The 19,176-nt window shown below is 59.5% G+C and overlaps 9 protein-coding genes across 10 annotated transcripts in view; 3 read left to right on the top strand and 6 right to left on the bottom strand.

The window, feature by feature from the left end:
- SDRG_00546 (hypothetical protein) overlaps positions 1-572 on the bottom strand; it is a gene marked incomplete at its 3' end in the record, with an annotated part of 3,967 nt that extends 3,395 nt beyond the window's left edge. The window contains exon 1 of the mRNA XM_008606028.1: positions 42-572. Within this exon, the coding sequence (XP_008604250.1) occupies positions 42-563 (522 nt within the window). The 5' untranslated portion in view covers positions 564-572. The remainder of the gene's footprint in view (positions 1-41) is intronic.
- Positions 573-1,494: 922 nt separating this feature from the next.
- Positions 1,495-2,961, bottom strand: SDRG_00545 (hypothetical protein). Its single transcript, XM_008606027.1, has one exon. The coding sequence runs from the start codon at positions 2,916-2,918 to the stop codon at positions 1,560-1,562; it is 1,359 nt and encodes a 452-aa protein (XP_008604249.1). The 5' UTR covers positions 2,919-2,961; the 3' UTR covers positions 1,495-1,559.
- A 1,038-nt stretch (positions 2,962-3,999) lies between these two features.
- Positions 4,000-5,103, top strand: SDRG_00544 (hypothetical protein). The gene is made up of 4 exons (XM_008606026.1): positions 4,000-4,181; positions 4,220-4,372; positions 4,417-4,724; positions 4,771-5,103. The coding sequence occupies exons 1-4, from the start codon at positions 4,040-4,042 to the stop codon at positions 4,999-5,001; spliced, it is 834 nt and encodes a 277-aa protein (XP_008604248.1). The 5' UTR covers positions 4,000-4,039; the 3' UTR covers positions 5,002-5,103.
- On the bottom strand, positions 5,006-9,658 carry SDRG_00543 (hypothetical protein). Its single transcript, XM_008606025.1, has 6 exons — positions 9,130-9,658; positions 5,674-9,085; positions 5,501-5,626; positions 5,362-5,449; positions 5,237-5,313; positions 5,006-5,182 (listed from the first exon to the last, which is right to left on the bottom strand). Exons 1-6 carry the CDS (start codon positions 9,634-9,636, stop codon positions 5,112-5,114), a joined length of 4,281 nt encoding a protein of 1,426 aa, XP_008604247.1. The 5' UTR covers positions 9,637-9,658; the 3' UTR covers positions 5,006-5,111.
- Positions 9,659-10,243: 585 nt separating this feature from the next.
- Positions 10,244-11,771, bottom strand: SDRG_00542. 2 transcript variants are annotated; one of them, XM_008606023.1, is made up of 7 exons: positions 11,252-11,771; positions 11,141-11,204; positions 11,067-11,096; positions 10,921-11,023; positions 10,706-10,867; positions 10,526-10,633; positions 10,244-10,446 (listed from the first exon to the last, which is right to left on the bottom strand). In XM_008606023.1, exons 1-7 carry the CDS (start codon positions 11,742-11,744, stop codon positions 10,315-10,317), a joined length of 1,092 nt encoding a protein of 363 aa, XP_008604245.1. In that variant the 5' UTR covers positions 11,745-11,771; the 3' UTR covers positions 10,244-10,314. The 2 variants fall into 2 exon arrangements, with proteins under 2 accessions (XP_008604245.1, XP_008604246.1); XM_008606024.1 differs by having other exon boundaries at positions 10,526-10,867.
- A 159-nt stretch (positions 11,772-11,930) lies between these two features.
- SDRG_00541 (hypothetical protein) lies at positions 11,931-12,537 on the bottom strand. The gene is made up of 2 exons (XM_008606022.1): positions 12,115-12,537; positions 11,931-12,066 (listed from the first exon to the last, which is right to left on the bottom strand). Exon 1 carries the CDS (start codon positions 12,471-12,473, stop codon positions 12,162-12,164), a length of 312 nt encoding a protein of 103 aa, XP_008604244.1. The 5' UTR covers positions 12,474-12,537; the 3' UTR covers positions 11,931-12,066; positions 12,115-12,161.
- A 628-nt stretch (positions 12,538-13,165) lies between these two features.
- Positions 13,166-15,586, top strand: SDRG_00540 (hypothetical protein). Its single transcript, XM_008606021.1, has 5 exons — positions 13,166-14,596; positions 14,651-15,125; positions 15,167-15,246; positions 15,296-15,427; positions 15,476-15,586. Exons 1-5 carry the CDS (start codon positions 13,213-13,215, stop codon positions 15,553-15,555), a joined length of 2,151 nt encoding a protein of 716 aa, XP_008604243.1. The 5' UTR covers positions 13,166-13,212; the 3' UTR covers positions 15,556-15,586.
- A 143-nt stretch (positions 15,587-15,729) lies between these two features.
- Positions 15,730-16,365, bottom strand: SDRG_00539 (hypothetical protein; the record flags this gene model as incomplete). The annotated part of the gene is made up of 1 exon (XM_008606020.1): positions 15,730-16,365. The coding sequence occupies one exon, from the start codon at positions 16,363-16,365 to the stop codon at positions 15,730-15,732; it is 636 nt and encodes a 211-aa protein (XP_008604242.1).
- A 1,570-nt stretch (positions 16,366-17,935) lies between these two features.
- Positions 17,936-19,176, top strand: part of SDRG_00538 (hypothetical protein) — a gene marked incomplete at both ends in the record, with an annotated part of 3,955 nt that continues 2,714 nt past the window's right edge. Inside the window, one exon of the mRNA XM_008606019.1 lies at positions 17,936-19,141. Coding sequence (XP_008604241.1) covers positions 17,936-19,141 — 1,206 coding nt within the window. The remainder of the gene's footprint in view (positions 19,142-19,176) is intronic.

Raw genomic sequence — 19,176 nt, 5'->3', positions numbered from 1 at the left:
GCTTCGATCGACGCCAGAAGCGGCGTCGCGTGCTCGGGCACCGCCGCTAGCTGCTCGCGGCTCGTGACGCAGCGAGACGCAAACGACAGTGTCTCGTGCACCGTGAGCGTCGGGTAGTGCACGTCGCGCTGCGCCACATACGACGTCCAGCGCGCCAAGTGGGGACCCATGTCCGAGACGCCATTGTACGTCAGCTGCCCGTCCATGCGAAGGCTCTTGGTCGTCTTGACTTGGCCGCTCAAAAGCTTGAGGAACGACGACTTGCCGGACCGGGGCTGGCCGAGCACGAGCGTCATTGTCCCGGGCGTGAGCGTCCCCGTCATCGGGTGCAGAATGTCCTTGCGCACGGTCCGCGACGGCTGGTAGAGACCGCGCACCATCGAGGTGACGTCGCTCATGAGCGTCGGCAGCTCTTGGCGCGTCATGAGCGGGACGTCGGCCGAGAGCGCGAGGTCCGTGAAGCGAATTTCGAGCGGCGGCAAGACGCCGCCCACCTCTTCCTTGATCTTGTTGTGGTACGCGGCCGTGCCGTGGGCGAGGAGGTCATTTGCCGGGTCAGTCATCGTTGGCGCTGGCAAAGGCAAATTGGAAAATGAGCCTTTCGACCGACAACACCAACGTTGGTCGGCGTGTCGACGTACGCCATCGCCGTGTGCAATACACAGGTTTTGTATGGAACCTCCAAGATACTCGTGGATCGATTGAACCGGGTGATGTGTTGATGCTCCGGTGTCATCAGCGCTGGAGACTAAACCACTGTGACCGTATACTCGCACGATTTGATTGGCTAAACATATTTTTGAAAATGGATTGACCAATCAGACAGTCGCATTGGAATGTTGAGTACACGCTGTCGTTGTAGCTCACGTGACGGTAACTAGGGCAAATGGCGTGCACTCATCCATACTACTGCGCAACGAATTGCAGTCGAGTTTAGTGGTGCGTTGAGGTAGTCGCGTTGCGTGAGCAAGAAGGAAAGACTAAACACAGTTCAAATCCGTGACGAGGCGCGGCACAATGTTGCAGCGCTGGTGGTTTGTCATCGCAGTTTGTACAAAGCTGGTGCTGCATTATCGGTACACCCAGCGCAGTCGGATGAACCAATAATACTAGTAGCTGCGCTATAGTACCATTACTGACACGCTCTTGAGCAATTCTGCAACTCGCGTCGTTCAGCCCCTACTCCCCGAGGCTGTTGCCGTAGCGACTATTGTGCCATCCACAGTTTTGCGCAGCGACCCACAATTTGTCTCTTGTGTTCGTCGATGATCCCTGCCAATAATACTGCGCCGCCCAAAAGACAAAGCTTGATGGTGTGGAAGTCAATTTGATTATGTTGGAAGGCAGCTAGTCCAACGTGATCAACAGTAACAATCACTCGAGAACACTCCATTTTGCTATGGGACAACTTGTGGCGCTCATGCATATCTCGTGCTCGTCGCAACTGAAAGACTCGACGCTGCTCGTATCGACCAAGCGCTCGCACCAAACGCCTTTTGAGCGACAACCATAGATTGATACATTGATACTTTACTCTCCAAATCCGACAGATTGTCTATTCACGCCTTGGCCGTCGCACTCACCGTGCGCGTGAACAAGCGGTTGGTCGTGTCGATGCCAAAGACGTTGCCGTTGTACGACGTAATGCTTTCCCACTCGCCGGGCAGAGACTGCCAGCTAAAGACGGGTGCGGGCACCGGACATTGGCTCGCCTGAGGTTTGTCCTTGGCTTTATACACGGTCCACTGCGCATACGCGCCGTCCGACCAGCTCTTGGCGTGCACAAAGGCCACGTCTGGGTAGACCTTTGTGCCAAAGCAATTGTTGCAGCGGGCGAGGTAGTTGCCCGTGTCACTCTGGAGCCCAATCTTGCCGTTACCCGCGTCGATGCACTTCCACTGCGTAAACGCTGTCGTAGGGTCCGTGCTGTGCACAAACGCTTCGTCCGGGTACGTCGCCTTGGCTCTCGTGGCGCACCCATAGCAGCGTGCGAGGTATCGTCCCGAGTCCGACTGCAGCGTGATTTTGCCGTTGCCGACGTTCTTGACGGCCCACCGACCGCACGCAGCGTCAGCCGCCCACGGGTCCGACACGTGCACGAACGCCGAGTCGGGGTATGAAGCCCCGGGGATGCAGCCTCCGCCGCAGCGTCCAAGGTACTTGCCCGTGTCTGACTGAAGTTGAATGACGTCGCCGTCTTTGAAGCAGCACTGCGACGGAGGTGTCGCCGCCACCGACCCGGTCGTGCAGTGCGCCTGGTGTTTCTTGTCAACACCGCAGAGCTGCGACCCGTCGTACGACACTTGCGACAACGAATTGTTGGACATGGCTTCCCACTGACCCTTGCCGCTCGCCAGTGCCGACGCCGTCGTGCCCTTCAACAGTTGACCGGTGGCGTCGACACCATAGAGCGTGCTGCCGCGCACCGCCGCCCGCACAATGCTGCCGTCCACGTTGGTCCACGTGTACGGAATACCACCGGGTGCAGTGCTCGTGCAGACAAAGCGCCCGGCGTCCGTCGCCTCGCAGAGCGTCGAGCCATCAAATGCAAAGCTAGTTTGCTTTTCGGCGCCATAGTTGAGGTTCACGGTCGCCCACTGCACGTTCGTAACCGAGTTGGTCACGACCATCGTGCCCTGGACGTCGTGCTTGCGCGCGTACAAAATGCCGTTGGCGAGGCCAATGTCAGCGTACTCGCCTGGGATCGCCGACCACGGGATCGGGCTCGTTGTTGAGGATGCGCAGGCGAGTTTATATTGCAGATCGATCGCGCACAGCGTCTTGCCGTCGTACGCCACCTTGAGGTAGTCACCGGGCACTTGCGTCCAGCCGCCGGGTGAGACGCCGCAGGCCAACTTGTCGGCAACGACGGACGCTGAGAGCGCGCCCAACGCAAGCAGAGGCAAATGCGGAAGCATACAAGCACGAGACGCGAAATTGCGCAATGAGATGCACGCCAGTTAGTCGCAAAATACACACACAATTCGAAGATTTTCTTGGCTAGTTGAGCGACCCTTGGCGCTCAAACTGCCATGATCGGAGCAAATCGTCCCGCCCAAGGCAAGGGACGCATCCTTGCCTGGTCGGGTGCTGCTGTTTAGGTTTACATATATGAACCAAGAGCTCCATATCTGGGCGAACCACGCAATTAATATCTCGAATCATCATCCATGACGAGCTCACGTGATGCGCGTTTCTAGTGTCGCCCGACACGAGAGGGCCACCACCAAACATGTGCTGCTGCCCTCGGAAGAGTCTCGACTTGGTCATTTTAGCTGCTGCTCAAGATACCGCGACGTCTCTATGACCACGAAATTCGGCGTCAAGGGTCGAGCCATCAAGAACCATCGAACAATAGAAGAACTAGGAACTAACACATGTGTCCGGCGAGACGTTGATGCACGGTGCCAACTTCAAGATGACGAGCGCTCCATCGCGCCAACACCATACCCCCTTGCTTTTACGCTTGCCACGTACATTCCCAATGACGTCACAGAAGACCCACCATGAGCGTCTCGTCAATTCACACTCGCTTGTCAGGGGTATATTACGTGAGGTTCTCCAAGTTTTGGCTGGATGACTAAGCTGCGGCCTTCGACGTACTAAATTTGAAGATTGGATGGACTTGGTCGAATGTCTTTGTCGGCTTAGCTGAGCGCGTCGAGTTCTTTGGCTTGATAGCGCGGGATCGATCGTGGCAGCGCAATGGCGCTGAAAATGGTGTCGTTGGTGGCTTGGACCGCCGAGTACATGTCAATTTCACACAAAATGGGGATGATGGTCGAGATTTGGACCTTCTTGCTGAGCGGAAGATTGGGATCTCGGAGCGCAGTTCGTACAAAGCCAAACCATTGGATCACGCATGCACGTATATGTCATCTTGAGGATAGTCATCTTGGCGGACGACGAGATCGCGGACATGTCTCATTCATTCGGCCAGTCTGCCTGCATCGGCTTGGCTTTGCATTTGGGAAGGTGTTGCTGCGGTTTTATGTTGCGTGTGTTTAGACACTCGCAGCATGTCACATATTTCGCAGTGATGACCAGCGGAGCGACGACTGCGGCGGTCGTGGTCGCGCTGGGCGCCGGCCTCGTGGCCGCTGTCCTCTACCAGCGCACGCGCCGCCCGGCGCTCGAGGCCATGCCCCACCAAGTGGGCGGCCACGCCTGCGAACAGACCAGTACGCCGCCAGATTCGCCGCCGCTCACGCAGGCGTAGGCATGAAGCTCCTCGATGGCCGCTTGCTCAAGCCCTTCCAGAGCAAGAACCGCGGCGAGCGCGAGTGGGCCTTTTACGTGGTGGCGCAGAACGACGTGGCGCTGCGCCCTTTCCTGCCCGCGTTTGACGGTGACGTCACGCTCGCTGGCCGCCGTACATCGACCTCATCTCGGATATGAGACTGACGAACAGTGTAGGCTACATTCAGCTCGAGAACTTGCTGCATGGCATGGTGCACCCGTGCATCATGGACATCAAGATGGGCACCAAGTCGTACGAGCCGAACGCGTCAGCAGCCAAGGTCGAGGAAGAGTCCCGCAAGTTTCCGCTCCAAGCGACGGTCGGCTTTCGCCTCCAAGCCATCAAGGTCTACGATGTCGATGCAAACGCGTATACATCATATGACAAGTACCACTGCCGGACGCTCCAGACGCTGGACGAAGTGCGTGGTGGGCTCGACACATTTTTCACGTCACCCGAGATCCGCGATGCGGTGGTGCCCCAGGTACGCATGTGCGTTGGTAAACGTGCTCACATCTGGTGCGTACCAGATTCTGGGCAATCTCGCCGCGCTCCAGACGTACTTTGACACGAACGAGCGCTACCACTTTATTGCCAGCTCACTCCTCTTCGTGTATGATGCGGCGGCCCCCAGCACGCGCTGCGACGTGCGGCTCATCGACTTTGCGCACATTCAAATGGACGTATCGACGCGCGACGACGGCCTCTGCACGGGCTTGCGCAGTCTCACGTCGCTCTTCGAGTCGCTGCTTGCAGCCTAAATCCGTCGTTGACGAGCCATGTACCAACCCCAACCCTCGTTCGCCATACAGCGTTAAATTGAAAAAATGCAATGCCAACGCAAGGGTCGAAGCGAGGGACAAAAGTGTCTTCAGGTAGTGCGAGCAGCGTAGGCTGCAATCTTGAGCTGGAGGAGCCGGGCCATCTCGGCGATCTCGGCGGCTACGCAGCAGCAAAAGTTCTCTAAGATGCCTGTTGCCGTGACGGCGACGGTACCTTCCTTGTCCGCCGTGTTGACCGCAACGACGTGGGCGAAGACATCGACAGTTGCGCCGACTTGGGCGTGCAAGTTCCTACAAGAAGCCTTCGTCCAGCATCCTTTACAGGTGGGGTCGACGCACTGCATTACGTCGTTGAACGGTGGTATAACTTCCGCGCTCCCCGAATCGTTGCTGGTCGACTCCTTCACACCGTCGCTGGAAGGTCCAGCTACACGAGCGCCGTCCATCTCATCCGGCAGGAACGCTTCGAATGACGTACTTAAAAGATCGTCATGGCCGTGCACGAAATGACTCAGTGATGCGTTCGTGAGGTCGATGCTTTCACTGGATGACGACACGGAGGCTTGGCTCGGCGGTCGTAGCGGCGTGGCAGCACCATCAAGGCCTAGTCCGAAGTTGTTACTTCTCGCGTCACGATGAGAAACAACGAACTAAGGTCGAGTCCGTGCACGAAATGACTGAGCGAGACATTGGTGAGGTCGATGCTGCTGCTGGTAGATGATGTCGTGGCGGCTGCGGGTGGCGCTGGGTCGGCAATCACCTCGGCGCGAGCTTTGGGCGACAGCGGATGGTGCCCAGCCACGAATATGCTGAGCGACATATTGACCGGTATCTCGATGCTGGCTGCAACAACGTCGGTCGGCTGGTGCCCAGAGGTAAACGCACTCCAAGAGACGTTGCTGAGGTTCAGACTCGCGCTCGTTTCGACACTGCGGCGGTTGTAGCCCGTCGTGAACGCACTGAAGGAGGTTGATGTTGGTTCGAGGCTCTGAGAGACCGACGCTGTGCTTGGTGCATGACCCGCAACAAACGTACTCAGCGACACGTTGCGTACGTCAATGCTCGTCGAGACGGCTGTCGGGGCTGCGTCATAGCCCGTGACGTAGCGACTGAGTGACGACGTCACGTCAATGCTGTCGCAGACGCTTGGCTGCACCGAGGGTTGAGCCTCGGGCGCGTACCCTGTCGTAAAGACACTCAGCGACACGTCCGTGGGCGTCATATCCACGCTGGTCGCTGGGGTTGCGTCACGGCGGATGTCGGGTGACGGGATGTGATACCCGGTAGTAAAAGTGCTCAGGGATGCGTTAGTTGGCGTCAAATCAACGCTGGCTGTCATGACCAGTCCGTCACCGTCCAGAAACCGGCTTAAGGACATGTTGACCGGTGTGACGTCAATGCTCTGAGACGTTTCCACCGAAGGCGTGGGCTCTGGCTGTAACTTGTGTCCCGCAATAAATTGGCCCAAGGACACGTCCGTCGGTGTCATATCGAGGCTAATTGAGACACGAGGTACCATCGGTGGCGGGGGACTCGGCAGTGGCACCACCTTGACATCGACCGAGGGAACGTCAAACGACTGCATGACGACGGTGCTACTGTCGACGTCGGTCGTCACCCGGCCGAGACCGCCGCCGTGGACTTCGGCGTGGTAGCCAGCAGTGAAGCTATCATTTTCGTACTCGGGCTTGCGTTGCTTGAGAATTCCGAGCTGCCCGAGCTTCGACTGCATCTCGGCAACCGCGAGGGCAGTCTCTCGCTGCATTTTGCGCTTCGAGTGCAGCTCCCGCGCGTGGTCCAGCGTCGTGGCTGCCGTCGCCGCCGCGAGGAGCTCGGCGATTTCAGCGTCCGACGCACTTGAGCGCTTGATCGGTACGTCGACTGACTGGAGTGCACCGCTCGACTGTTTAATGTACAGCGTTTGGGTCTCCATCCCGTCCTTGGTGTCATCGTCGTTGTCGTCGCCAGCCTCCGAGTCGGAGTCGGAGCTCGAGTCGACGGCCGCGATGCTGTCGACAACACCGGCGGCGCCCCACTTTCCTCGAGGCTCGACGACAAAGGGCGATGGGTCTGATGACAGCGGCTTGATCGTCCGCGCCCAGTCCGGGACCCGGTCCAAAGGCGCGTCGGCGATCTTGGGCGGCGTGAGCTCGACGGGTGGTAGCGGTGGCCCCCGCGTCTTCATCCAGTCTTCCATCGGTAGCGGCGCCATCGGACCCGGCACGACTTGCTTTCCGTTTTGCCACGACTTTGCGACGATCTCCATTTCGGTTGACGTCTTGGCGGGTATCTCGGTTGGCGTTGGAACCTTTGTTTCGGGGCTTGTAGGGACGTGTGCAGGCGGTGCCAGAACGACAACAGGCGCAGACGGCGTCGTTCGCACTGGCACGGGAGGCGCGGGCGGCGGCATGGCAAGGACAGGTGGCATGACGGGCGGTGCGTCGGCGACGGTCATTGCTGGCGCCGCCACGAGAGGTAGCTGCGCCTTGTAGCGTGTTTGGAGGTCATCCGAGAGACGCCACACAAAGATGCAGCCGTCAGCGCTCGTCGAAATGAGGCGACGCCCGTCTAATGTGAAGAGGACGCCTGTGACGGCATCACCATGCCCCGCCGCCTTGGTCAGGACGTCGCCTGTCGCATAGTCCACAACGTAGACCGTCTTGTCGGTGGCGCCCGAGAGCGCGACGAGGGACGGTCCGGGCGTCACGCCAATGTGGTGGTGTTCGCCGAGGGCGTACGAAGCAACGTGTTTGTTGCTGACGAGTGTATGGACGTCGACGCGCGCATGCACGGCCGAGAGAATATGGTCGTTGCCAAGGACAGCGACGTCGTGGAGGCGGCCACCATTGACGGTCATCGAGTTGTAGCGGAAGATCCGGTCGTCCGTCACCTGCGTAAACACGATCGCGTGGTCGGCGCCGCCCGACACGATGCGCTTGCCGTCGTCCGAGAAGCGCACGCAGTGCACCGCGCCCGAGTGATTCTCCAGCTTCTTGAGAAGGTCGCCCGTCGGCGCGTAAACGTGGAGGAGCCGGTCCCGTCCACCCGAGGCCAAGTGCCCTTGCGGACCGTACGCGATCGAGAGGACGGCGCTTGCGTGCGGCGTCGGCAGCGGCGCCGGTCGCTTGAGAGGCCACTGCAAGTCGATGCGATGAATGTGCCCGTGCTTGTCGCCGACCGCAATCTTGGACGCCGCATAGACTGCGAGGCACTGGAGCCCTGTGTCACCCGTTGCGTCCACCGAGTCCCGAGGCGTGTGAACATCGGGCACCGACTCGGACGCGATCGACACGGGCGCGTCACTGACGACAATCGACGCGACGAGGTCGCTGCTGTGGGCGTGACACCACGGCTGTGGGAATTTGTGCTTCTTGGTGTACTCGAGGTGCCATAGGCGCAACGTGTGGTCGTCCGAGACGGTAGCAAACGTTCCGTCTGGGATCGGGTGCGTTGCCGACGTCGCGGGGGCGGCCCACTGGGTGCGCTGCCGGGCGTCGAGGCCGGTCACGGCCCCGACCGCGGCGACGCCGTTGATCGGGCCGCTATGAAACAAGAACGACCGCGTCACAGTCCGCGTCGGAATCTCGAGCAACAACAGCGCACGGTCGGCGTACAGTATGGCAATGTGCGCGCCAGTCAACCGCACGGCGACGACGGCAGGAAAGGCCGTCGGTGTCGGCGGCAGTAGGAGGTGGTCGCTCAGCGGTGTCGCGCTGCAGTGCGCCGGGAACGGCAGCGTCGTCTTGTATTCGAGTGTGATTGGGTCGAAGAGTCGGACGATCGACGAGGCGCCACCGACAGCGACAAACTCGGTCGTCACCGAAACCGCAAAGCCTCTCGCCGCTTCGATCGACACGAGCCGCTCCATGGTCGTGCCGCCAAAGCAGCACAGAAACCCGCAGCGCGTGACGCCAAACGTCTTGGTGTCGCTGCAGCTGACGCCGACAAAAGCAGCGTCGCCCAGTCGGGACATGGTCGCTGGCGTCGGACGTAGTTCGGCGAGCCCATCCGGGAGGAGCTGGCCACTCGTTTCGAGGCGGTCGTTGCTATCGAGGCGCCAAAACTATATGTCTTGCATGAGCTTGGATGAGGGTATGAAGTAGGTACCGTGACGTGGGCATCCCCGACCGACACGAATGCGCGGCCGCATACGCTGTAGTCGAGGCCGTGGATCTTGGTCGAGAGCACCGCTGCGCCGAGCAGCGTCTGCGTCGCCGTATCCCATGCGTACAGCATCTTGTCGTGGACGAGGCCGGCCGAGAGGAGGAGGCGGCCGTCCGTGGACAGAGCGACCGCCGCCACGCCGTGCGTATGGCGCTTGAGGTCGGCGCGCAGCTGCCCGGTGGTCACGTCCCAGACGGTGATCGCCGGTGCATGGCCCTTCTCGGCAATCGCGAGGAGACGGCCGTCGCCCGAGAAGGCGAGCGCCGAGACCGGCTTCTCGACGCGGTAGTAGCGCGTCTGCTTGTCCCGGCGAAAGTTGTACATGACGACGACGCAGCCGGCCGCGTACGCAATCTCGCCGCTCACGCTGCTCACGCTCATGCTCGCGTTGCCATGCGCGGTCGTGCCCAGCACGCGCTCCAGCGTGAGCTTGGCCCGTCCGCTCGCCATCAAAGATCGCGTTGGGTGTTTTACGCCAATGTCAAATCTGAAGCTTTATTGCTGCCGAAAGCAAGGAAAGACTGGAAACACGCAACCCAAATTGACGATTGCCATTTCGGCGCAGACGACAAGCAACCGAATTGCACAATGCAATACGAAAAATGACTAGAAAAGTACGAGAATACGTGTTAATAAACTTGATACAGTCTACGTTCCGTGCACATTTGGTGGCACCGACGCCACCGAGCTCTGCCGGGCCATTGTCGCTGTTGACTCGCAGTTCGATTTTAGGTTCAAGGCGGTGGCAGTGGTCGCTCAAGTACCACCAACCAAGCGCTGCGGACGTCGCACCGACTCGAAACACTGCGGGTGCAACTGAATCACGCACTTCCAACGCAGGCAAAGCCACGCGCCGATCTCACGACCACTAATTTTGAAATGTTTTCTTTATAAGATGGACAAAATATACGTATGAAATTTTGCTGTTTGGTGAATTTTTGCCTCGAATGGCAACATAAGAAGTTGTGCCACCGGGTGCGAACACTACTAGTACGCCAATAGGACGTGCACAACTTGTCCAGGATATATCTGTTTGCACAATCTCTTCTTTGCCTCGTGCAGCATTCCCTTCTTTTGTCCTTTTCCAATTCACCATTTTACATTACAGTAAGTACATTTTTTGCCCGTCTAGTTGCCTGTCGGGAGAAGCTGATACGAGTTGGGTTCGCCAGGTGTCCACGTGCACGGATCACTGCGCTTGACGACCTTGCTCTTCTGATCGGCAAACTTGGCCTTGTAGAACGCAATCATGTCTTCCACCTACGTTAGACAAGAGAATTCCACAATTCGATTCGAGAAATTCACAATCCGATTCGAGAGAATCACAATCTCGACGTACGTTGGCAGCATATTCCGTCAACAGCGCGTCCACGTCGGCCACATGCGCAGGGTCGTACGTCTGAAACAACTGGAGAAGCCGCGATCGCTGGTTCACTTTGTATTGGATCTATACACAAAACTAGATGAATATCAACTACATGTACAACGTCGTCGGCGACAGGAGCGTCGGCGAACGCACTTGCAGATCGTCCCAGATCTCGTCGTTGGTCTTGCCGCCGTACGCAAGCAGCGAGTCGACCGAGTCGACCGCGGCCATGTCGTACTGCTGCAGAAACACAACAACCTTATCGCGGAAGCTCTTGCGCTTGCTGTACTGTACATCCTTTTGCCGCGCCAGCACCTGTCCGAGTCGTCAGGCATACATATATATGTACCAGCATGGCTCCTCCATACCTCGTGGTTGACTTCGTCCATAAAGTAGTCCTCGCCCGTGTCCAAGCACCGGGCCGGGAAGGACATGGTCGTTGCTTGCAGCGGCGCCGCGTCGGCCTCCAGCCTACACACTATGAATCTACGTGTCGGGGGTAGCCGCCATGTACAGCTGCGTTGCGTCACGAGACAGCTTGACTCTAGAAAAAGTGGTTAGGGGTGGGGCAGGGCTAGGGTCCCGTACTTCTGAAGCAAGTCGACGAGTGTCGACTTCTTTGGCAGACGGAAGCCGTGCGCAGGGACGCCCGCTAGAGCATTGATGGGATGCTGGAAGGACTTAAGTGGCTGCATGTACCTGGCTTGGGTGGGGACGTTTCGGGCCAGACGTCGGGGCCGCGGATGCTCTCCATCTTAGTTGCGCTTGACGGCTTGTGGGCCTTGGCGCTTCGCGAGCGGAGTTTGGACGGCACCAGTGACGACAATGATGGCGTCGCGAGCGAGAGACGCTTCCGGAGTGCCGCTGCCGTCGCAAAGCGCGACTTGCGGTCCTCGAGGTCGTTGTTGCCGCTGCAGTATGTCGGAGGTGCGATTTGGTTGGGATGGTCGTCGTCGTGCGACTCTTTATAGTAGTAGGACCGGTAGCACTCGACGAGCTCGGCTTCGAGGCCGTCGTAGTGCCTGAGCAGGTTTGCCGCCGTGCCAATCTGCGACGGCTCGTACAAGGTCAAGATATCCTCGAGCTCGAGCCGGAGCCGCTCGTACTCGGCCGCCGAGAGCTTGGGTTCGTTGCCCTTCGACGGCCGCTTGAACGACGCTTTGAGGTCCGCAAAGTTCTTTTGGAGGCCCATTTGCAAGTGGCGCCGGGTAAAAGGGCGGGAAATTTCGAAGGTTATCGAGGGTTTCGAGAAAAGAAGGACAGGCGTTCTCCTGCGCCGTCACGATGGAGGTGAACCTTGCTCTCAACCGTCTGCATACTTGCACTTAGTCGAAGCCGACGAGAAGGCCCTTGAGCGCTCGTCTACCGAGATACAATGCACCAGGCTTGAACCATAGACATCATTTTTGGCTATCGACTACAATTCGCTGCTGTGACTATTTTTTTTGGCTATCGACTAAAACTTTTGGCCATCGACTACAGTTTTGGCTGTCGACTTGAAGCTTTGTCATCAACTACAATTGTAGTTGGTGAACTCTCGGGTTTTGTAGCGCAAGCAATACCTCGAGCAAGGGCAAAAATTGTGAATTGAAATGGCACCATGTTCCATCTAAGCGGACGGCGCGAAGCGCGGGCTCTCAAAGTCCATGGCCATAATGTCGGCGGCGATCTCGCGGATCTTGACGAGGACCTTTTGGTGCTCGGGGTGCTCGGCGTAGCCCGGAAGCATGTCGCGGCCCGTGAGGCGCACGATGAGCATGTGCGTGAAGCCCTTGGCGCGGTTGATGGTAAAGTCTTGGCCGTACGCGAGGTCGACGACGCCCGGGATCTTGTCGCGCATCGCGATGAGCCCGGCGCCGATGGCCGCGATCGCGTCTTCGGACGCGTCCTCCTTCCACTTGAACAAGACCACGTGCTCCATACTAGGCGTGCGGCAAGCTGCAAACTGACGCACGCGGCGCTGTCCCCATTTCAATAATTTTGGGACACTTTCCGACGGACTGGTGTCGCGTATCCGGACGGACATCCCATGACGATGACGATAGGCAGCCTGAAGGGTAGCGCTCATGCTGGGTACGCTGGCGTCGTAGGAAGTGACGCGACTCTACCATACAAGACAAAGCGCTGATGGCCGCTTGGCCGCATCGATCGCTGAATTCGTGTTGTCAGTACACGTGCTCCAAGCGGGCTCGTCCACGTAGCACACGCCGTGCGCCCAGCTGTTCGGTTGCAAGCGGATCACCCATCTCTGCACTCTGTTGCTGCACGCCGAACGGCCGCTGGCGGCACAACGCGACCAACGGTTGAACGTAGTAGTCACCGCCCGCTTCGCGCGGTCCTTCGCACACTCGGTTCAACCTTTGGTCGCGTAGTGCCGCCAGCGGCGGTTCGGCGTGCAGCAAAAGAGTGCAGAGATGGGTGATCCGCTTGCAACCGAGCAGCTGGGTGCACGGCGTGTGCTACGTCCGTCGCACTCCAGGAGCTTGAGGGCTTGTGATTGCAGCAGCCGCGGTCGAGGATCGTCGAAAGAATCGCTCGCGATCTTTCGCCCAATGGCCTTGCGCCGTTGTCACAATTAAAGTTTCACGCTGCAACATACAAAACCCAAGATTGCATTGACGTAGCAGTATAAAAATAGTCTGCCGCCCTCGGCGATCATCATGGGCCGCATCAGCACGAGTCCGCGCCGGGCCATGGACGAGCACCTCCTCGACATCGCGGCCCTCGAGGTCCGCTTCCGCACAAACGTTGCTACCGGTCTCTTGTCCGGGTACCTCGCCGAGCTCCAGGCGAGCCTGTCGAACTCACCCAACTTACTGCCGACGGACGCCGATGCTGGCCACGGCGCCATCCACGAGCTCGTGGCCGTGGTCCGTGACGGGAACTGGATTCACACGCGCGCCGAGAACCTTGTGCCCGGTGACGTCGTAGCCATCAAGGCGGGGCAGTGCGTGCCAGCCGATATCCGTCTCGTCGAGGCCGAGGATCTCTGGGTCTCGCACGACGCGCTCAACGGCGACGCGTCCCTCCTGCCGCGCGTGGCCAGCGTGGCCTCGGTCTTTGACTCGCCGGGTGTGAGTCTTCCGTACATGCAAGCGCCCAACATGCTCTTCTATGGCACGAGCGTGACGCAGGGCAGCGGGAAGGGCATCGTCGTTCGCATCGGCGCCGAGACCGTCCTCGGTGTCATCTCGCACACGGTTCTCTCGCAAGAAGGCCAACGCCCGCTGACGACGAATACAAAGCTGCTCGACGACATCAAGAGCCTCGGCGTCGCGTCTAAGCACGACCCGTCGCTGCCGTCTTCGCTCCCCAATATCTCGGCAGTCGTCGTCGCCCACAAGTGTGTGATTGCGCGGACCGTCGTGACGGTCTCGTTCGGCACCAACCTGCCGGCGCTCGTGACGGCCACCGACGCCGGGCTCACGCTCTCGGAGAGCACAGCTGATGACACAGAGGCCGCGGTGGCATCATACCTTCTCTCGACCTTCAAGGCCAACGCCGACGCCAGTGCCATGGTCCGCGCGCTTGCCGCCTGTCGCCACTCACCCGATGAGCTCTCGCGCGACCAAGCCGCGATCAGTCGCTTCTGCGACCGGTTTCACGACCCAGCGACGTCGCGCTTCTCGGCGTCGACCGCCGGATCGGTGAGCGGGTGCGCCGTCTACGTGCACTTTGATCGCGAGTGCAGCGCTCACATCGTGGTCCTCTTGGGGCCGGCGCGGGAAGTCCTCTCGCGCTGCGGCAAGGTGCGCAAGGCCAACGCCGAGCTCTTGCCGCTTGACACGACCGATTTGCAGAACGTCACTGCGATGGTCGAGGGCCTCGAGAGCAAGGGCGAGGTCGTCGTCGGTGTCGCTGAGCTCTACCTCGACCCCGCCACGTACCCCGTCGGGTGCACGTTTGACATTGCCAATATGGACTTTCCGACGGAGAACATGGTGTACCTCGGCGCGCTTGGCCTAGTCGACCACGCGCAGCCCGACCTGGTGACGCTGGCGTCGCACTGCCAAGCCGTCGACGTCAACTTGTACGTCGTCACGGGTGTGTTGCCGGACCTTGCATTCCGTGTATATACAAAATGACGACTTTATGTAGAGCCGGCTCGGGACGTCTCGAGCCTCAGCGTTCGGTCCCGTCGCACGTCGTCAGACGATCATGACGTCAGTGGCGTGTCGTCGCCGCGTCACGTGGCGTCCTCGGGACGGTTTACCTCCGTCTCGCGGGTCAAGATGACGATCAAGGACGTGACGAGTGACAAGAGCTACTCGCTGTCCCCCAAAGTGGTGGATGCGAGTGCGATCTCGATTGCCAACACGTTCACCGAGTGGAAACTGCTCTTGCTCGAGCACCCGTGTGTCGTCATCGAGGGCGGGTCGCCCAGCCAGATCGATCTGCTGGTCGAGACGCTCCAGGACCTCGGCGAGGTCGTCGCGCTCGTCGCTGGCGGCAACGCCAACGCGCTCTCGCTCTTGAACGCGGACGTGGGCTTTGCGATTCCGACCGACACCACCTTTGTCGACTTGAGCGAAGAAGCTGCCGACTTTGTCCTTGGCTACTCGGACGCGCCATGGTACGTCTGCACCTTGGCGTAGTGGTGTGAGGCATTTTTAGCTGTGACGCGGTGCGCGTCGTGCAAGCCGCCAAGCAACAGCCTGCAGCCGCGCCCGTCGTAGCCGACGCGAGTCTTGCCGGTTTCTACTCGGATGCACCATGGAGACAGCAGTAGATGTATGTACGTAGAAGAGACCGACGACGGGGCGCGTGACGAGGCCAAGACGGCCGTGACCAACTTGCTCCGGGATGCCATTGTTGTTGGAAAGCTCCTCCAGCTCTCGGACGACGACCTCCACGACGCCTTTGCCGCCGCCATGGGTATCGATCGCCACTGCACGTGGTGTCGACACGCTGAGATGTCTGTAGGTGGCCCGCCGCCCGCGCCGTTTGGCGTCAACTCGATTATGATGTCGATGCTCACGTCCATGGCAGCTCTCAAGCCGTAATGATTACATTTGTCTTGCTTTTGATGACGCGTTGACGTCACTACTTTGGTGTTGCGCTTGCACGCGAGCCCGTTGCGTGCGTCTGCAGGTGGAGAAGGCGTGCTCGACCCCACGGACTTGAGCTAGAGATGACGCACCAGAGCCGGACTGGAATATATCAGGTGTATTCGAGAGCTAGAAGAAGAGCCGCCACCACGCTTTGGGCGCCTCGGCAGACGCTGTCTTGGTGCACTTGAACGAAAGACTGCGGCAGCCGTCGGCGTCGTCGCGCTTGCGCTTCTTGTGCGGCTCGGCGTCGACGGACCGCGCGACAAAGTCGATCTCGAACGGATTTGTAAACAGACTCGGTGGTGGGATGTACATGGTGCACGGCGGCTCGCTCTCGACCTCGTCGATGGTCGACGCCCATTGCACTGCGTAGGCCGCCTTGGCCTGTGCACGCACTTGGGCCGGGCTCCAGCGCTCTTTGCCGGGCTCACGACGCCGAGGACTCGGGTCGTCGCTCAATGCGCGGGCGACAAGGCGGTCGCCTCGGCTGCGATCTGCTAGTGCCTGCAGCTCGGCGATGTACGCCGTCTCGGTAGCTGGCGGCGAACTCGTGCCGTAGACGAGCAAGCATTTGCTGCGGAATGAGAGGCGGCGCGGGCGAGGCTTGGCGCTCGTGGCGATGTCAACGTGGCGGCTGTCTGCGACCATCGCGCCGGCAAAGCCGATGCCAATGTCCTCGTCGGGCAGGACGCCATCGACGAAGGCTACTGCGTAGCTACGTACGGACGCGGTGGTGGCGAAGGTCACGGACTTGGTCGCCATGCTGGAACTGATCCGTGTGACTGCTGCTGCCGGAAACTTCCATTCGTTTGCTGTTTGGATTGGCCAGTGCTATCCAATCCACTGCCAAAGTTGTAGAGGGCGAGCGTGGATTGGCTGAAAATCAGCGAATCAAATGGGGCGTGGACTGGCTCGGCAGTATCATGCTGCGATTGGTGCAAATAGACGTGGAGCAGACCAATCACATGCATGCAGAAAAATTTGCAACACGGTCGAGCGACGGCGTGACGCCACGTCAGTGACGAATCAAGTTGGTCGTGAGTGTTGGGGTTGTCGTCTCGTCCCAGAAAGAACTGACTAAGCTGGGTTTAGTGATGTTCACTATTAGTGCACAAGACTGCGTGGTTTGTCTCTTTGGCGTGACTCTGTCCACACCTCAACGCCTGACACAAGGCTTGTATATGGACGGTCTCGACTGCTGCGTTGACTCACAATGGTCCTCCATTATGCAACCGAGCTACGGCGACTTCACCTACCAAGTGGCTTGCCGCGCGGTGGGTTCCGCAGCCACCTTTACGCCAGGTCCTCTGCCGAGTACTGTACTAGTACTCGAGACCTCCTACGAGCCCCAAACTCCCAATAATACCCCAGTATGGTGCCATCTCGAGAGTTCTCCGCTACCCACGAGCGGGGTCTGCGTCTATTCTACTCGGGTTTGCCTCCAGCACACTTGCCAACCCTTGTCCAGCGAATCATAGCATTATTAATAATTGTAGCGATAGAATATGTCCCGTGCCCCGTGGCGACCGCGAATCTTTCGGTCATGCAACTACACTTACACTTTTGCACGTCACTGACAAGCAAAAGATTCAACAACATCCATGGATGCACAAGCTTTGCCTTGAGCAGTTTGGTAGCCATCATTCTCAACCTTGATGCGCACTCAGCACGTTTAGCCCGCCAGCTTTGGACGCTGAAGGAGGTCAAGCGCTCTTTGCGTCGTCTCCTGTTCTCCCAGCAGAAATAAGCTAGTAGGGCGCTGATAACGCCCGCCAAACCCACGAGTCGGTGGAATCCACTGCAGCTCATCCCTGATTGGCGCCGGCTGTTGCACTTTTTCTCGTTGCACGGGGTCGCAATGGCCGGGTCGTCAGGTCTCCGGCTGCGGTTGTCAAGGGTTGTGTCGACCATATGCTAGGACTCAGCGTTTACGGACCACAGGACCGTGAGCTTAGCGCTTGATCTAACTCTGAAGCGAACACATTCCTAGCCCTCCACCCTATTACGTTAGAAGAGAGCACGGCCGATCACATTGCTGTTTACCACAACCCCGCTACAGAGTTGCATATACCAGTGGCTCCACCAAGTGACCTCTCCCACGCTTTTCTGCAGTATAGGATTCTACGACCCATGTACACGACGACTGTACAATATGGCAGCTGTTTTTCGTAGTAATCTCACCACGTGTCATGTTGAGGAACACGCGATCGGCTTGTGCCGGCGTCACGATCGAGCGGATTGCGCCACGTCCCCACCACACATTCAGTTGTCGTATCCCATGTGGCGCGACGACAGCTTTAGCGTCGAGGACGCATTTTCGAATTCGAGTCGCATGCAGCAAGCCGGTCAGGCGGACGACCTCCTCGCCCAGGGCACGGCCGCGTACCACAGCAAGATCAAGGACGAGGTGGGCGGCGTCTTGCCGCCGCTCGAAATTCGCTTCACGGACCTCGCGCTCTCGGCCGACGTCCCGCTCATGACGCGCCAAGAGCTGCCGACGCTCATGAGCGACGTCACCTCGATGGTGCGCGGTCTCTACCAGCCGTCGCGGACCGTGCGCAAGGACATTCTGCACCCGATGACGGGGACGCTCACGCCCGGGACGATGACGCTCGTGCTCGGCCAGCCCCGGTCCGGCAAGTCGTCGTTCTTCAAGCTTTTGAGCGGCCAAGTCAAGACGACCAAGAGCCTTCGCATGGACGGGCAGCTGACGTACAATGGCGTCTCGGACATGGGTCCCCACTTGGCGCGCTGGACGTCGTATGTGGCGCAGCGCGACGTGCACTACCCGACGCTCACGGTGCACGAGACACTGTCGTTTGCGTCTCGCTGCGTCACGAGCCGCGAGCAGCTAGCGGCGGTGCCCGAGCACGCGACGCCGCTTCTGGCGTCGATCGAAGCGGCGGCGCCGGACCTCGTGGCGCGCCAGCTGGGCCTCGCCCACTGCAAGGACACGGTCGTCGGCAACAGCATGCTCCGCGGCGTCTCGGGCGGTGAGCGCAAGCGCGTGACGATGGGCGAGATGGAGTTTGGCTTCAAGCGCGCGTCGTTCCTTGACGAGATCAGCACCGGCCTCGACGCCGCTGCCACGTTTGACATCGTGTCGGCCCAGAAAAGCCTGGCGACCTCGCTCCAAAAGACGGTGGTGATTGCGCTTCTTCAGCCAGCACAAGATGTCTTTGATCTCTTTGACAATGTTTTGCTGCTCCACGACGGCTACACCTTGTACCACGGACCGCGCGACGCATGCATGCCCTACTTTGAGGCGCTGGGCTATTCCTGCCCGCCGCACCGCGACGTGCCCGACTTCCTCGTCGACATTGGATCACCGGACCTGGATGGACCGTCGCTGAGTGCCCGGGAGCTCGCCAGCGCGTTTTTGAGCTCGTCGGTCCATGCGGCCATGCTGGCGCGGATGCAGCAGACGCCATCGCTGCCGCCGCTCGCCCCCATCGCGCCGTTTGCCGAGCCGTTTCTATCGAGTACGATGGCGATTGCATTGCGCCAGCTGCGCGTCTACCTCCGCAACGCCGAGTTGGTCCAAGGGCGTCTCGGTCTGGTGCTCATCATGGG

Source organism: Saprolegnia diclina, assembly GCF_000281045.1.
Source record: "Saprolegnia diclina VS20 unplaced genomic scaffold supercont1.1, whole genome shotgun sequence".
In the NCBI taxonomy this organism is placed as follows: domain Eukaryota; phylum Oomycota; class Saprolegniomycetes; order Saprolegniales; family Saprolegniaceae; genus Saprolegnia; species Saprolegnia diclina.
Note: the sequence above shows the minus strand (reverse complement) of the source record. Positions and strands in the feature narration are given on the sequence as shown.

Bases quoted from the DNA above. Each gene is read 5' to 3' on its own strand.
- SDRG_00545 (XM_008606027.1), bottom strand. From the start codon at position 2,918: ATGCTTCCGCATTTGCCTCTGCTTGCGTTGGGCGCGCTCTCAGCGTCC.
- SDRG_00544 (XM_008606026.1), top strand. From the start codon at position 4,040: ATGACCAGCGGAGCGACGACTGCGGCGGTCGTGGTCGCGCTGGGCGCC. The intron at 4,182-4,219 runs GTACGCCGCCAG...ACGCAGGCGTAG, and splicing joins CCACGCCTGCGAACAGACCA to GCATGAAGCTCCTCGATGGC. The intron at 4,373-4,416 runs GTACATCGACCT...CGAACAGTGTAG, and splicing joins CGTCACGCTCGCTGGCCGCC to GCTACATTCAGCTCGAGAAC.
- SDRG_00543 (XM_008606025.1), bottom strand. From the start codon at position 9,636: ATGGCGAGCGGACGGGCCAAGCTCACGCTGGAGCGCGTGCTGGGCACG. The intron at 5,627-5,673 runs GTTCGTTGTTTC...ACTTCGGACTAG, and splicing joins CGTGCACGGACTCGACCTTA to GCCTTGATGGTGCTGCCACG. The intron at 5,183-5,236 runs GTACCGTCGCCG...GCTGCTGCGTAG, and splicing joins CAACACGGCGGACAAGGAAG to CCGCCGAGATCGCCGAGATG.
- SDRG_00542 (XM_008606023.1), bottom strand. From the start codon at position 11,744: ATGGGCCTCCAAAAGAACTTTGCGGACCTCAAAGCGTCGTTCAAGCGG. The intron at 11,205-11,251 runs GTACATGCAGCC...TCAATGCTCTAG, and splicing joins AACGTCCCCACCCAAGCCAG to CGGGCGTCCCTGCGCACGGC. The intron at 10,447-10,525 runs GTACGTCGAGAT...TGTCTAACGTAG, and splicing joins TGACGGAATATGCTGCCAAC to GTGGAAGACATGATTGCGTT.
- SDRG_00541 (XM_008606022.1), bottom strand. From the start codon at position 12,473: ATGGAGCACGTGGTCTTGTTCAAGTGGAAGGAGGACGCGTCCGAAGAC.
- SDRG_00540 (XM_008606021.1), top strand. From the start codon at position 13,213: ATGGGCCGCATCAGCACGAGTCCGCGCCGGGCCATGGACGAGCACCTC. The intron at 14,597-14,650 runs GTGTGTTGCCGG...GACTTTATGTAG, and splicing joins CAACTTGTACGTCGTCACGG to AGCCGGCTCGGGACGTCTCG. The intron at 15,126-15,166 runs GTACGTCTGCAC...AGGCATTTTTAG, and splicing joins GGCTACTCGGACGCGCCATG to CTGTGACGCGGTGCGCGTCG.